At 37.0% G+C, this 16,443-nt stretch overlaps 1 protein-coding gene across 1 annotated transcript in view; it reads right to left on the bottom strand.

The window, feature by feature from the left end:
• The window catches only part of LOC134538782 (uncharacterized), a 62,186-nt gene that overhangs the window by 34,503 nt on the left and 11,240 nt on the right, over positions 1-16,443 (bottom strand). The window contains exons 5-9 of the mRNA XM_063380277.1: positions 14,912-15,102; positions 14,032-14,190; positions 13,083-13,218; positions 8,173-8,457; positions 3,860-4,120 (exon numbers count right to left, since the gene is read on the bottom strand). Of these exons, the coding sequence (XP_063236347.1) occupies positions 3,860-4,120; positions 8,173-8,457; positions 13,083-13,218; positions 14,032-14,190; positions 14,912-15,102 (1,032 nt within the window). The remainder of the gene's footprint in view (positions 1-3,859; positions 4,121-8,172; positions 8,458-13,082; positions 13,219-14,031; positions 14,191-14,911; positions 15,103-16,443) is intronic.

Genomic DNA, 16,443 nt, shown 5'->3' with positions numbered 1-16,443 from the left:
TTGCATGAAACTGTGATATTGTAGATAGACAGAGATCAAGAAGATTGATAGAAGGCTGAGTTGTATTATATTGGATTAAACATAAACTAGATTTAAATTAAGTAAATATTGAGCTTCAGATTTCACTTGTGTAGATACAAGTATGATTATAATTCAAGTTTACACCAGGAACATTGAAATCACCTAATACCATCGAATCTTCTTGAGATGAAATGAGTTTGTCTTCTAAAAATTTAAAAAAAAAAAAGATTAAAAACTAGGTAGTTTATCAGGTGGTAAATATGTTGCCAAGAATTATCGATTTGGTATGTAATAATTTAAATTTTAGCCAAATAGTTTTTATACCACGAAATTCATAATCATATAATGGTTGAGCAGATATAAATTTGTGTTTACAGCAGTCAGAACACCGCCATCTCTTTTCTTCAATATAAGTTGTGAATTTCTGTCGTTTCTAAAGATGAAAAATTGGCCAGTAAAGTAGTGAGAATTAATGCTTTGAAAAATTGGTCAGTTAAGTAGTGAGAATTAATGCTATTATCATTAAACCAGGTTTCTGTCAGGCAAATGACATTGTGGTGAGAGTTGAATAGATTTTCATAGAACTCTGCAGAATTGGTTCTCAAACCTCGTACATTTTGATAATAGAAAACCCCTCCTTTAAATAAAACTTCACAGAAAATCGTGTTAGGGTGCTCCTCCAGACCCCAAAGTAGAGGTAGTAGAAGCTGTGATATTGACAGATAGAGGGGAAGGGCTAGGCGTGCCAGGATTGACAGACTCTGCTGCAGTAGAAACATTGCTGAAGACTTGTTCAGGGTGTAGTTTTCCATAGTAGGGGCTTATCACCTTATCAGGCACCCACTCGGCCAAAAAACAATATTATTTATTCTGTTTAAATCCGCTTCCAAAACAAAAACATGGAAGGATGCATACATATTAAATTTTGTTTTGAGTTTAGTGACTTTTATTTGAGACAATTTGAGCTCACTTGAAATATAATCAATGATTTCCTGTTCTTGAACAGAAGGTTCAAATCTAGTCACAAATAGGTAACGCTTTTGTCTTTTGAAAGGAAGGCTTGGTAATGGGTTTTGAGAGTAAAAGTGTTTCCGAATCCAACTTTCATGGGTGATTTTTTCTTATCTTGTTCCCATTTAGAGCCAGAGTTGTCTTGAGTTCTGGACTTGTGTCTTTGTTGCACTAAGGTGAACCCCTTGCTGTCAACATGCTGTTTGTTGTTGGAAGGATTCATGAAAGTGCACGACTTGTGCTGAGTGGAAAGTGGGTCACTGGCCAGACTGCGGTTACCAGAGCTGCCCAGATTCACCGCAGGGTCCGTTAACTTGCTGTTCCCAGGCTTCTTGAGGATTTGGCTGTATCAATTACTGTGGTTGTCGTTAGAACTAATACTTTGTTTGATGAATAGTAGCTCTTGCTTAATATCAGCTGTTTCAAGTTCTAGTGTCCAGGAGAAGCGTTTTCAATATTAAATTTTCATAATTAAGGTTGTCTATCTTTCCGCAGAGAGACTTCACAATATTCAGAAGTTTATCCGTATTTAAAGTTTCCAACTTACTTGATTCCAACTTGTTTGAGTCAAGCGATGGTAGTTCTTCATTTGCTGCAGTTTTGGAGGCTGTTTTATGTCTGGTGATCTGAACATATTTGAGCGAACAAATTCTTCTAATTCACAAACAGATGCATCATAAAAGGGTGTGAGAAACACTCGAAAATCAGGTTGATTGAACAAAGATGAATTACAAATTACTAAATCAAAAAACAAAAAGTTTTAAAATATTTTTTTTTATTTTAATCTTTGTTGATTTCCTAATACCATAAAATGGTGTCAATTGACAGTATTATTACAGTTGTAGTCATTCTGGTACAAAAAATAATTCAATTCTAAATACTAATTATTATTTAAAATGAAAAACTATTTGTAGAAATAATTGCTAACAAAATCAGTTGAAACCAAGATGAATCTTTCAATTATAACTCCTTACATATAGAAATGAATATTATCAACTGATGCTCTTAATGAAATACAACAAGAAAATGTATTTCCAGAATTTTCATTACAAATTTTATTTTACAATATAATGCTCATTTAAATGCACACTGCAATCTACGAATGAGATGCACTTTAGTCTTTGAGGTCATCATTAACACTGAAACTGATAGTTCAAACATTCAGTTTGTTCTTACAGAAAAATGTACAAAGTTGATTTCCAACAGTGCAAATATTTCACAAAGCTAAATGATTGTTCGTTGGGCATTGAAATACATATTAAACTCAAAAATTTTCATTTTGTAAACTTTGCCATCGAACATTTGTAAATTCCTATGCATATAAAATTCAATAAAAGAATGAACTACTGTACACGAGTGAATACACTTTAGTAATAATATCAAACAATGTATGAATAATTGAATATAAAAATTCCAAAAATCCCATAAGGTATGAGCAGGAACCTGAAAAAATTATGATCACGATAAACTAGAAAAATAATGTGAATTGTAATGTTTTGAATTGAATTATTATGCACTTTTATTTTGAAATGTAGTCAGATAAAACAATTACAGTCAAATAAAAGTACACATATTAATAAAATAAAATAAAATAACCTTGCTTATTGTTGCAAATTTTGTGAAAAATAAAAACCACCTTTAGTCTTACAGTAAAACCTCGGTATAACAAACTTTAAGGGACTGATTTTGAGTGTGTATAGTGAGGTTTGTTTATAACGAGGTTAATTCAAAACTAACAAGTGATATGTACATATGTACTTAAAAAATAAAGAGCTGTATAGTTAATAGAGTTGAATTTGTGATACTAAGGGCCACTGCAGAGTCAGGTGAGTAAAAAAAATGCAAAATCTTTGCAGGTTTATCAAAAAGAAATACTTTACTTTGCCTGAAGTCACGACTGTGCAAGCCGGCCTAAATCTTTTGGCTACGTCAACCTTTTTGCCTCCCTGATCAACAGAATACAGAATTTTCAGTTTCGTGGTAAAAAATATTGTTTTCTGTTTCTTTTAATCCTTATTTGGAAACAAAAAATGCATCACCGAAAGTTAAGTCTCATCATAAACTATTGCACATGGTTTGTCCAACCATAACCTAATTTGTAAGTAAACAAAATTAATCCATTAAAACAAACTCCAAACGAGAAAATACATCAAGTAACATTTATTTTACCACAATTTGAAAACAACTATTAAACTAATGTGAATTTTAGTTAAGCAGCATTTCCCAAAATCTTAATTGCATATCGGCATTCATTACAAACGATCGCGCATCTTAACAGGACACAGATATAAAGTTGTGTAAGTGGGCTATGTGAGAAATTTTCTAGGTGATGTTCGGAACATTGATTAATCAAAAGTGTTTTTTTGTTAGCTAATGTTGGTACAATGTGTTTAACTTCACTAGATTCAAAGTACATTTCAGAATGTCAATAGTTCTATGGTCAATAAATTGTAAGATGGCAGCAGTATTTGTTTATTTGCTGAAACGAAATATATTTAGAAAGCAAATGGAAAAAAATATGACAATTCCACAGAAAAGTTTTGAAGATTTTTCAGTTTTCCTTCCCTGTAGCTTGGCGTAACTGTGAAAAAAATACTTTGTTATTTAGAGGTACAAAAACATAAGGTTATACAGCGTTTCGGTGGGACCTAAAAGCTGCTTCGTTATAACAAGATTTCATTATAAAGGAGTTCGTTGTACATGGTTTCACTGTATAAGACAAGGTATCACATCAAATGTTGCACTTTCAACTACTATCAAGACCAGTAACTTGCTCTCCACTTACTGCCAGTCTGATTACATAGTTGGAGTGTGATCCGACTCTCACCTGGACCTTGGTGTAGTCCACGAGACGCCCCAACAGGTGGCAGTACGGAGCGTTCTGACGGTTCTCTGCGATGGGCGCCGTCTTGTGCTGCAGCTCCAAGTGGAGCTTCAAGGAGAGGCGCGAGGGGCAGTCGTGGTGGCTCGCTCTAATGTGGTGGCAGTGCGGGCACAGCGCGCCCACCACCGGCAGTGACTCATTCAGATCTAGTGCGCCCTTCACGTCGTCCTGGGACACCTGCAGGTACTTCAGCACCTTGACTTCCTGCCACAGAGCCACTGCCTTCAGCCTTCCGGATATTACAATAACAGCACTGTTCCTTGTAACTATTTCTATATTAGAATTTAAAAACTTTGTCTTTGAACAGAATAAAATTTAATTAAATATTGAAAATGATCAAAGCTTAAAAAGACTGCTACAATGTTCAAAGGCATCAAAAATAAAATTAACCCGTAAATAATATCTACATATATACTGACATGTAGAACATAATAAGAAGGTATGTAAAGCAGTTTTATTTGCAAATAGCACAACACATTTATTTACTTTAATGATGAATATCAGATTGATAGTTGTAAAAACATGAAAAGGAACAGAGTAGCTACATAATTGAATATAGCAGTTTTTGGCCACATGTACTGAAGGTTCTGAGTTTAACTTTCTAGCAAATATACATGTACTTAGATACAGGAAAGCACCAGTACAACGAACTTCAGTTAAACGAACACTTCACTTAACCGAACTCATTGTTTGGTCCCGCCAAAAACGTATATAATAACCTTGAATTTTATTTCATCTTAACGAATTTTACGACGGTCCGTTTCTTCCTGAAACAAAAATATTCACTTGAACGAACAACCTTGAGGCAAATTTTGAAAAAAATTACCATCCAAAAACTTGTACTTTATTTTTAATTTTCTTATTCAAACGTAACAGCGTGTACGTAAACAAAAACAATAACGGAACTAGTATGTGTGCGCATGTACTGTCGACATGAGTAGATTAATTCTCGTGTTTTGAAATAATAATGGGATGGTATTACGTCCGTTGTACGATACAAATAGTACATATTCTCGGACTTTTCGTTTGTTGGCTACTTACATCACGATAATTTTTGTACGGTACTTTGGCTAACCTGTGCTGTTTTAATTTATTTCTTGAAATTCATTTTTTTCCACCATATTGTTTTTGTCGTGTCTACAGACGTGAAATTTTTTTCCTTTTTTCAATAGTGTTGTGTTCTTCAGTGCCGGTTGTGGGAAGCCTACAACTCACGTAGTTTCGGTTCCCTGCAAGAATTTCCGAAGATTTCCGAAGTTTTGCGTTTCGGTATTAACGCCACTTCAGCCGCTAAATCAATGAAAACAAGCATGTTGTGACTAACCTAACCCAACCCTTCGATTTTTTTAATTTCAATTTTTGAGTGAAATCCAAAGTTGCACGAACGTGGTAGGAAACCGAAACTACGTGAGTTGTAGGCTACCGGCCGGTTGTAGAAATGAAGCGTGTATCTGGGGGATAAAAAAAAGAACGCAATTCTTCAAAACTTTCGACCTAAGACCTAACTATTCAAAAGAATGGCCATGCTTGTCTTCAAATGTTTTGGAACACCACGCGTTTTGTAATGTATGCACGTTTGACTTTTCGATTGCACATGGTGGAAGGGATGACTGTAGAGGGCACATTGAATTAAAGAAACAGGCGGAACATTTTATAGTCATGACGAGCAATAAATCCATATCATAGTTTTTTCGCTACATCTGAAAAAACGAAAGTAACGAACGCAGAGTTATTGTTTACAAGTTCTTTTTTTTGTCTTCTGTTGTTTGTTTATAAGACAGTTCTTATCCAACCAGGATAAAAGAAGCAAATAAAAATATAATTGTTCAAAAGTATAACTTTGAATACTTTGAATTGAAGGTTGAAAATTTCCTGTAAAATTAATGACATTTCTTACATATTCAGATGATTGTATTGTTCAAATAGTTTTTTTCTTCGATTCATTAATTTTCATTGTATTCATATACATAGGCCTACATTTTTAATTTTTTTTGCATATTATTGTCCTTTGTTTTCTCTTGTGTGTGTCATAATTCCTCAGGAAAAATTTATTGTGCATGATTTACGCGTACTTTTTTAATATAATTGTCATTACTGATGGGTGTGATTTGAGGTTGGCAGCTCTGCCTACAATGTGTCTCCTGACCATAGACAAAGCATCAGCAGAGAGTATGTGAACAGGTTCTTCAAGCGGCCATAGACTAATGACTGAGATACTGAACCTTAAAACACTTAAGGTGTTTCATGTGTTTATCGGTATACATATTTATAACAATGCTTATGTTTCAGTATAAAGAACTTCAGTATAACAAACTCAACTATTTTTTGGTCCCTTCATGTTCTTTATAGTGAAGCTTTCCTGTATGTACAAAGAATTAAAAGGGTTCTGGTTTACCACATGGTATGGTCTGTTCAAGCACTACGCTCTATGCACTACGAGCCCCACAAGTAGGTGATAAAAATTACATTCTATTTTCCTTAAAACATCTAATGAACAATAGCATTGTGTGAACACTCGTGACACACTTGTGTCACACAGAAGCTGATGGAACTTCTCCGATACTTGCTCCTCCACTCCTGAGGGAAGCTTCCAGGAAGGAGATCATGAAGAGTTGAGACACACTTGATCTCGGAGGTTACCTTGCAACAGGCAGCCAAAGAATTGTAAGAAGCGTGGCGTAAGTGCAAATGCCAAGGACAGTTTACCAGCTACTCGTCTTATTCATAGGTCTTAATGAGGTAGGGGTTCCCTGCCAAAGCATGCATGAGGTCGAATGTAAATGAGTAGTCAAGAGAATTTCCTTTGAAAAGCGGTTCCATGTGCCCACATCACACAATAGCAAAATCTGGCCCGTTTGACACACTTTAAAAGCTTCTCTATTGTGACAATTAAGAACAAGGGAAAATCAAACCAGATGTGGAACTGCCTGCAACTATCTTGCATTCTTCTTCCAGTTACGGCGGCCATACAATGCAGCAGAGAGGCGTCCGTAAGCGGACAGAGGGGACCAGTCTGGAAATGGACAGTCTGAAGTGATTAACCTTTCAAGATAGTGCACTCGTAAACGGACGGGAAGGAGTAGGCACGGAGATTTCGTGATGTACTTTCACCTCAGTCAATCGGTAGCAGCATTAGGCAGGATCTTGTAGGTGGAGGAAGAACTGAGAGGCAACAAGAGGAGAGAGCACGGCGTCGATTGGCTACACATATTGAGAAGGTGGGGAAAGGAGAAGTAGTACCGCCTCCTTCCCATCAACAGCACGCAAGACTCTGCCGTAGATTGTCACAGCAGCAGCATTTAACAGCCGGGCACGTTTTGAGATTGGGTGACTGCAGCTGCACTACTTGGGCGCTAATGGAGACACATGGCTGGTGATGTGGTTGTGAAGAGAGAGAGAGAGCATAGAAGTGATGGAGGGAGGGGAGGGAGGAAGGAAGGAAGGATGAATGAAGGAATTAACACCCGCTAACAGCTGCTATGTGCGGCATGCATCAAACTATGGTTGCTGATAGAACTATGAACAAACTTTCACACAAATGTGATCTCTTCACGTTCCTAAACATCTCTGCTTATTACATAGTAACTTTCATCTTCTCCTTGGGGAAGCCTTGTCATCTATGGTTTTTTGTGCAGTTTATTCAGTAATTTAGAAAATAAACTATGGGCGTAAGCAGGGGCGCAAATCAGTATGATTCGCAAGGGGGGTCAGCGAAAATTAGAGAGAAGGAGGAGTTTTCATGTGGGTTTTAACCAACACTAGTAATTTATGAATGGAGTGCTTGTATGTTGTATACAGCCCATTTGGGCCTACATGCATTAGTAGAAATTAGTAGAAAATTTAAATGTGTCCAGAAATTTTTTCATAAAACATAGTTTCGATGTTTACGTTTATCACCCCCATTTCACCGACATGATTTTGCAAGCGCAAGTGGGCCCCATCTGTGAGGGTCTTCTTAATTACAGGGGGGGGGGCCACGGGCATCCTCACGCGATCTAGCCCATAAGTGAAATTTAGTTTTTTCCTGATTGCTGTCAAGGTAAATAAGGTCCATGGTTTGACTACAGTTTGCGAGGATCCGAGGCTGAGGGCATTGGAGATAGAGTTTTTCCTACAAATACACAGGAAAAGTTAATGCACAGGCTTCCGCACGCCTTTAATTTGAAAGTGCGTGTTGGTAATCAGTGTCAAGCTGCGAGTCCACACTCGCAACTGAAATTAAAAGTATTTTCACGACGTGGGCAAATGATGGTCACCTTGAACCACTCGAAGACCAGCTGGCAGACTGGAATAATGACGATGACGCCCAGCAGGGATGGCAGACGGACAGCAGTCGGCCCGGCGATGATCGCGGGGAGGCTGCCGGTGTCGTCGCTGGCCAGCAGGTGGCCGCAGCCGGCGGTCAGGTAGCACACGAGGGGCGCCTCTCGGGGCGACAGGCCGTGCTGCGTCTTCTTGTGCCTCCAGTGCTGGGACACCTGGGGAGCGGTCATCCCTGCTGCCAGCTCCCTCACCGTGAGCAAGTCCCCGGCCAGGACGCCCTGCAACCAGCACCTTGACACTTGACGCAGGGGCAATGTGTCATTCAGCCGTACAGTGTTTCAATAACAGCTGTGTCTTTGATGCGAGCAGATATGCATGAAGGAAACTTCCTAGAAAATGTTTAGAGGGATGCTCTCTTCAAAGCTCATGCAAAGGATCCCAAATGTTGAAGTTTTCTAGTGGGGACTAACAGGAAAGAGGGGAAGAGATGTACTGTTTATCAGTTTTGCAAATTAAGTTCCAATTTCACTATTTTATGTTGAACCTCTGTATTATTTGTATTAATGTAAATAGTTTTTTAACTACAGTGAAATTTCATTACAACATACTGTAAAACCCACAGGTTTGCTCTTAATATTGAAATAACTTTATAATGAAATGTAAATAAAATGGAAAGCAGCTTGTAGGGACCAGAAAATTTATACTTTAAAGTAGAGATGGACGAGTTGAGGTTTTTTGGCTTCGAGTCGAGCCGAGCCGAGTTTTGCAATTCATATTTCGAGTCGAGTCGAGTTCGAGTCACAAAATTTTTGAAGAGGTCGAGTCAGTTCGAGTTTCATAATTTTATAATTTTTTGTGTCAAATATGATAAATAAAATATTACTACGCCCATTGATATAAAAATTGTGTATCCAAGATGCATCTGCATTATTTAAATATTTTAAAGATTATTTCAAATCATTATGTTATTTAAATATAAAAAACTAAGATTTATTTCAACATGATATCACAGTATCTTTAATGTAGCTATCCTAACCATATCAACCGTCCACAATGTTTTAAAGTATTTATAATGTAGCTAACCTAACCTAATTGACCATAGTTATCATGAGTTGTCCAAAATAAACATTCACGGACACACTGCAAACGAAAAATATGGCGGCGTACAAATAAATACCGTTGCCTTGTTTATGGTATTTGCTTTTATCAACACCGCCATATTTATTTACAATGAACAAAAAAAAAAACGAAGATGTACGATCGGGAGTTTGGCTCTTTCGTCTGTGAAAAGAAGGCTTCCCGAGTTACGTAACTTTTTTTTCCCGATCCACCGGCAGATCCCCACATGAACAAACAGCTCAAGGGATATAGGCCTTGTCACATTGTCACATTCTCAATGTAAATACACTTTCCGCGGCAAGATTATTCGCCCGGAACTTGTTACAACTACAAGAATATAAATATGTTTTTAAATAAATATTTCAAGCATTTTATTTGGCGATCAGTAACTGATTGCCTAATTAAATGCATGAGCGTTGTTATTATTATATTTTATTCAAACAAAAAGAAAGTAATTTTATCCTAAACGTTATTGACACTCAGCGCTGCGTAGCGGAGCACAGCTAAATTTAGTTCCAAAATGCAAGGCTGGCTGGCTTAACACGCAGCCATTTTCACGTTTCACGGCTTGGTGTTATTTACTAAATATTATAATATAATTATTTTGTGTTTATATTTTTAGGTTACAGAAATCTCTTGTTTATACGAGTTATTATAAACGGGGCACGATAAACGTGATGATTATTAATATATGTGCGTTTTGCAACAAATTTTTCTTCAGTGAAAATCCTTTGACGTATTTTGTAAACAAATGCGGTACCGTATTTGAAGTAAACACAGGATGAAAAACAAAATGAAAACAGTGCACGCTGTTTTCCAAGCATTTTTTTTTATATAAAATGGTCATGTGACATAATTTTGTCCTATAAACTGTCGCCACTATCGACAAAATCACGTTACGACGTCACGTTCATAAATGAAGGTAGGCCTAGGTTTGGTTGCACTTGTACCTATTATAGCGCCGTAGCACGGTAGCGGGCAAGGTTGGGTTAGCACGGGATTTGTTTTGTTTAAAGGTCATTATCATTTCTTGCTGTATTAATGACTTGGCGAAAACGTTAAGACAACCTATAATAAAGTGCTATAATGTCACGATGTTGGTGCTTAACTCGAAACGTGTTTCGAGTCTCGAACTTGATAAAATATGTATGTGACTTGGTTTTCGAGTCGAGTCAATCTGACCCAACTCAGCTCGGCTCGACTCGATAAACCAAGACTCGACCCATCTCTACTTTAAAGATAAAAATCCTTTCAAATGAGGTACTTCGTAATGAGGTTTCACTGTTAATTTCTGTGTAGCAAAATTAACTTTATATTCACACTTGAAACATTAACCATTATTTTACTGTACATACTTAGCCCAGTCTTAAAAATATACAGTAACGTTTGTATAAAATATTGTATTTACCAGAAGAAGAATCACCCTCGAGTATGGATCACACCTATAATTTTGGGCATAAAAATCTAACATTTTCACCTTTAGGGTCTTCCTTGAATATGGGTCGCTCCAGATGACCAGTAGGGTTCCACAGATAGAAGTGAAAGCTTTGTGTTCCTAACAGCTTTCTATCCTACTTTGTTACTGTGGAAGGAGGCAAGGTGGCTGATCTACGCTCAATTCTCTATTTCCTCTCACCTTTATGAACCATCCTATTTCCACACTTAAAAACAAAAATAAAAAGATAAGAATGGTTTAATTAACTGTTTCCCTTCACATTTATTGTATGTATATTTTTAACCCGTCCCTTTCAACAGAGCAGTAAGGTGGCAAGCTACTCTTTATTGTCAATTTTGTCTAAAAAAAACTAGCTGGAGGAATATAAAAGCTGTGCTTCAAAATACCACCGATGGCTGTAGTTTTGGTATGGAAAGATGCAGTTGAAAGCGTGGGTAATATTACGTTAAAACAATAATGTTGTGGCATGAAAACCTGAATATTGTTTATGCTCACTGGCATTTTACAAATATGAGAGCGGACAACCATCAACAGTCATGTGGCCACATGCACTCACAGAAGGCACCACACACAAACTCTGGCTGTTTATTTTTAGATCTTTCCCCTCCCACAGCTGAACGCCAGTGCAGTAGTCAGCCATTTGACTTATTGGCACAGGTCATGATGGCCAGCCGGCGGGCGGCAGACGTAGTATAACAGCACAATTCATGATGCTTTACTCACACTGCTGAGATATTTTAATCAAACAATTTATAGGTATTCATGGAATACTTATTAAAAATATAAAAATCAACACATTATCAACCACACAGTGCAATTTCAAAATTGTATTCTTTTACCCCAAGTAAAAAAACTCACATAAGGATCGCATAACACATTATTAACAAAAAAAAAAATGCATAAAATGTGCTACCCAAATACAGATAAAAACAATAATTTCTTTTACTGCCTAAATTTTTTACTGATATATCATTATTTAAAGAAAACTGAAGGTAGTGATAACACACTCAAGAGACAGTTATTTCAAGACTACACATAAAAACTAATTTCATAAATAATGCACCGGAGAACCTGATTTGGTCACCATCTCAACATATTTTTGTAATGAAATGTATGTATGTATGTATGTATGTATGTGTGTATGTGCGCATGTGTATGTGAGTGTGTGTGCGTGCGTGTAAATTTTTATTGCTAGTATGTACACCGGAACAACACAAATATACTGCAGTTTCTCTTAGACCGTTAATCATGTTAGAGGTTTTTAAATGCTTATCTTTGAATTCAAGGTATTTTTATAACCCAGGCCTAAAATTCGTAGACTGCTTCAGTTATATTATTGCTGCAGGCGAGCTTCATAATAATAACGTATATAAATTATACAAACAATACAATAATAATTTTTAAGGCTTTTAGTTTACAATTTACAACAAATAGTATTATAAACTTAATTACAATTATTTTTTTACAAAATCATATTCTATATGGTCTATGTCTAATGGTCGTAATTTTATGGATTACAAAAAACTCCTTGAAGTTTTTCTCCCAGAGCACGGTCATGTGGCACATCTAAGCTAATTTAAATGAATATATTTAGGTATACATGTGTGGAAAAAATTAATTGATTGAGACAAAAAAGTGCTTGTTGAGTTACACAGGATTCAATTATTAAACCTAAATTTGAAAGAAAAAATAAACTTGTTTATTAGGATGGGTCTGTGATTACATGCTTCAAACTATCACACAAATTAATTATTCTGATTTGCCAATTACTTACAAAAAAAATCATTCAGATATTTTATTTGCCTGTTGATTTTTATGCAGCTGCGTGACTTGCACTTGACCATCTTTTTAGCTGTGGTTTGTTGACGTTACACTAGTCATTCACAAGCAAGCCTAGAAGACATGTCATTCTCAAATACTTTCAAAACCTGTTTGGTTTGAATGAGAAGTATCCACAATGTTCAAAAATACATGTAACCAGTTGCTAAGTAAAACATATTCCAATGAAGTACCTAATTCAAAGTGCCATATAACCAAGAACTTAATCTACTGCAGCCAAGGAATGAAACCATATGCTGTTAAAATAACTTTCAGCTTTGTGCAGCTTTTACAAAATAGTGAAAGCCAAAATAAATGCACTCAAATGAATAATCTTGTTTGCTAACAGAATCCCCTCACCGAGCTCCAATACAGAGAACCTGGCAGTAGCATGGCAGAAGAGGGATGTGTTATTGTTGACTCGTAGTGACCTAGATCGCAGTCATCACTAATTAACAAGGTTCTATTAGGATTGAGCAGACGTTGTTGCCGACAGCACAGCAGCCTCACCTCTCGTGTGACGCAGCACTGCTCGTCGTGGTTCAGGAACACGGCCTTGAGCGTCAGTGTGTGGTAGGTCATGTCCCGTGCCATGTGCTCCACCAAGTTAGCCAGGATCAGGTCCACTGCGATTGCCTCGTCTTCCCTGCGCACACACACCATCACTGCTTGGAGAGACACTCCTCTGAACACTTCTTGGTAACGAAACCACCTTTGAAAATTGTCACTTGCCCAAAAAATCATGAAATTGCTCTAAAATTTCAGTTAAACGTTGAATTAACATACACATGCTCTCCAAAATGGATCAGTGTATCCCAGTTGCCTGTACGGACCAGTGCAATCTCTACTGTAGAGAGTTGACTGTGCAAGAATATTTGTCCTCATCAACAAGTTGTCTGCACAAAAAAAAGTCCATTAAGATCGAGGTTTGTCTGCCACAAGTCATAAGAATCACTATGTTCCTGTTAAAATCTCCAATAAATGGTACTTATTAGTTGTCTTGTCTTATTCACCGTCATGTCATAAAACTGACTAAAATGATAATGTCCTTATCTGAGAGTTTATTGGTGTACGGTAGATAGTGGTTGTGACGTACAATGAGAATGAGTACTATTTAATTATTTGCCTGAATGCTGCTATTGCAAATAATCAGATATTATGGTAACTGAAGCAATTTAGTTTAACTATCTCTAAGGTGATATAATAAAAACAATTTTGAACCACATGTAGAATGAGACACATTTTTAAAACCCTTGCACAATATCGTTATCTACCAAAGGCCCCAAAGTTATATAATGTGACAGCTAAGATGGCACAGGTAACAAACTCTTAGCACAGAGTTACAAAGTATGAATTCTGAAGCTATTTGTTCTATGGAATAAAATAAGTCGGTGATCAAGGCCAGAGAGCCACAATGATCGGGAGCACAACTCGCCGGGATGAGGGCAGCGAGACTCACGGTGGCAGCGTGGACAGCAGTTGCCGGAACTTCTCCTGGAGTGCACAGTACTGGGCGCGCATCCACAGCGCGTCAGCGAAGCCCAGCTGCAGGGTCTCCAGCAGCCAATGCAGTGGACGTATGATGCCGTCCTCCGCGCTGCTTGCGTCACCGCCGTCACTGTCGCACATGCCGTCCCACGCTAGTTCCTGTTGGGCTCATCGTTGTGTACATAGTCATCCCTTCCCTGGGATTAAAACCCAGTAACTCTGAACTGCTATTGCCTAAAACTTGGCCCACTGCGACATGCGGGTTGGCTATTCATCACCATCCCATGCTGTGTTCAACTCGAGACTTCACGCTGTCTCCCTCCGTCCATTAACTCCTCCTTGAGCACTACTTCCCCCACTACTTCCTTTCTTCCTATATCCTCCTTGAACTATTGACACTAAACTTGTATTCGAAGAAGCCTTTTCCTAAACATCTATTTGTACTCCAGATCTTATTAATATTGAGATTGTGTTGCATTATGTATGGTCACCTGCAGTAGTTGCAACTGTATTTTAATTAACTTTAACATATTTCTTACAATTTTTCATATATTTAAACTTTTTTTTTTTTTCGAAAATCTGTACGTACGACCGAGGTGTACGTACGAACTGGGGGCCGTACGAGCAAGGTTTTAGTGTAGCATAATTTGTACCTTGCTGTAACAACATACTTAGATTTGTAGCACTGGCACCTATGGATAATTTAAAAGGAGTTAATACATGTCTTCTTGAGTTAGCAAATGAAGTTAAAAATTAGTACATCAAATAAATTGAATTCCTTAGAGAAAGAATTTGATTTCCCTTACATGAGCTTAAAACAGTCCTCATGAATACTCATAGTGCACACTCACATGACGGTGAAGTGGCCCCTCTCGCACAGCACCAAGCAGTCCTCGACGCAGTGGGCATTCCACACCTCCACTCGGGCGCCGACGCGTGGCACACACAGGTGCACATGGACCCACACATATGCCAGGCACAACCACACGCGACCATCCAACTGGTACATGCACAGAGGTGCGAACACGTCCGTCACCGTGCCCTGGAACACCACACCCCTTCCTATTGGCACCTAGTGACAAGTGTAACCTAAAACATTCTCAGTTTTGTCATTAATTAAAAAATGTTGCTTTAACCAACAGCTTGGTATTGAGACTTAGTAAAACATATAAGCCTGGACAATGTAGTTACATACCAGTAGGCCTGTGCGAATATTAGAATTATGGAATATAAAAATAGTTTATTTTTCAAATTCGGTTTGATTTTAAATACTAACACTTTGAAAAAACGAATATCCAGTTGTTTAAGAATAGGGCTGTCCGAGATCATGAAAATAGGGAAATACGAGTATTTCAGGATCACGGACGATTTTCTCATCAGGTGGGGACATAATTTCCATGGGATTTTCGTATTCGTAATGTTTTAGGGTTATTTATGTAGAGTTTTTCCACTACATCCGGCCACATAAATATGTATTGAGAAGCCAGATTTAACACAGTAATTCCGAACCGATACTAACACCCACATTATCAGCTAACGTAATTTACGGAGAATAGTCGTTAAAAATAGATAATAATTGTCAGCTACTTATAAGGATAAATACAGATCTCCAAAAATCACACAACACTGGTGTTAAAGTTGACAGTTTTCAGACCAGAAGGTAAAAACACTGTATACCAGCTCTCTGATTAGTTTTGTTATTAACGTGGTAATGAAGAGAATAAACTTGTATATATTTCGTTTAAAACATATGGTCGCATACTCACAGCAAAGACTCCTATGACGTTTTTCTGGTGGATAATATACAGTGAACGATCGGATGCAGACCCACATTCACAGTTCAGGCAATTATTTTCTCCTGCATGGGGGGAAAAGTGATGTATAATATAAATATTGATTATTTTAACATAATGAAAATATCTGACTAAAAAGTTCTAACTTTTTTTAGACCTACATAATATTTAACTATGTATTGGTTAAAGCTGCTCACTACATTCTTTTTAAACTCACGTCCTGAACGTTTCTTCACACATACTGCACTTGCCTTATATATTCACTTTGAAATGTTTATTAAAATATTTTCTTTGCAGATCCTATTTTGACTACCACGAGAAATAATTCTTTATTGATTTTCTTCCAAATTTAAATATTTCAACAAAATTTTACCTATAATTATTGTAGTTGACTTAACCTAACCTACCTTTCACTTAAGTATTATTTGTCTAATTTCCCAGAAGCCACTACAATACACATTTACTTTTCTTTAACTATGTATTTATTACATTATGTGAAAAAATATTTTTTGCTTGATTCTAAGTCTCATTCTTACTATTTTAAATCAATATTTATATTCGAGAATAGCCCGATATTTGTATTTGATTTG

Source organism: Bacillus rossius, chromosome 1 (assembly GCF_032445375.1).
Source record: "Bacillus rossius redtenbacheri isolate Brsri chromosome 1, Brsri_v3, whole genome shotgun sequence".
NCBI lineage: Eukaryota > Metazoa > Arthropoda > Insecta > Phasmatodea > Bacillidae > Bacillus > Bacillus rossius.
Note: the sequence above shows the minus strand (reverse complement) of the source record. Positions and strands in the feature narration are given on the sequence as shown.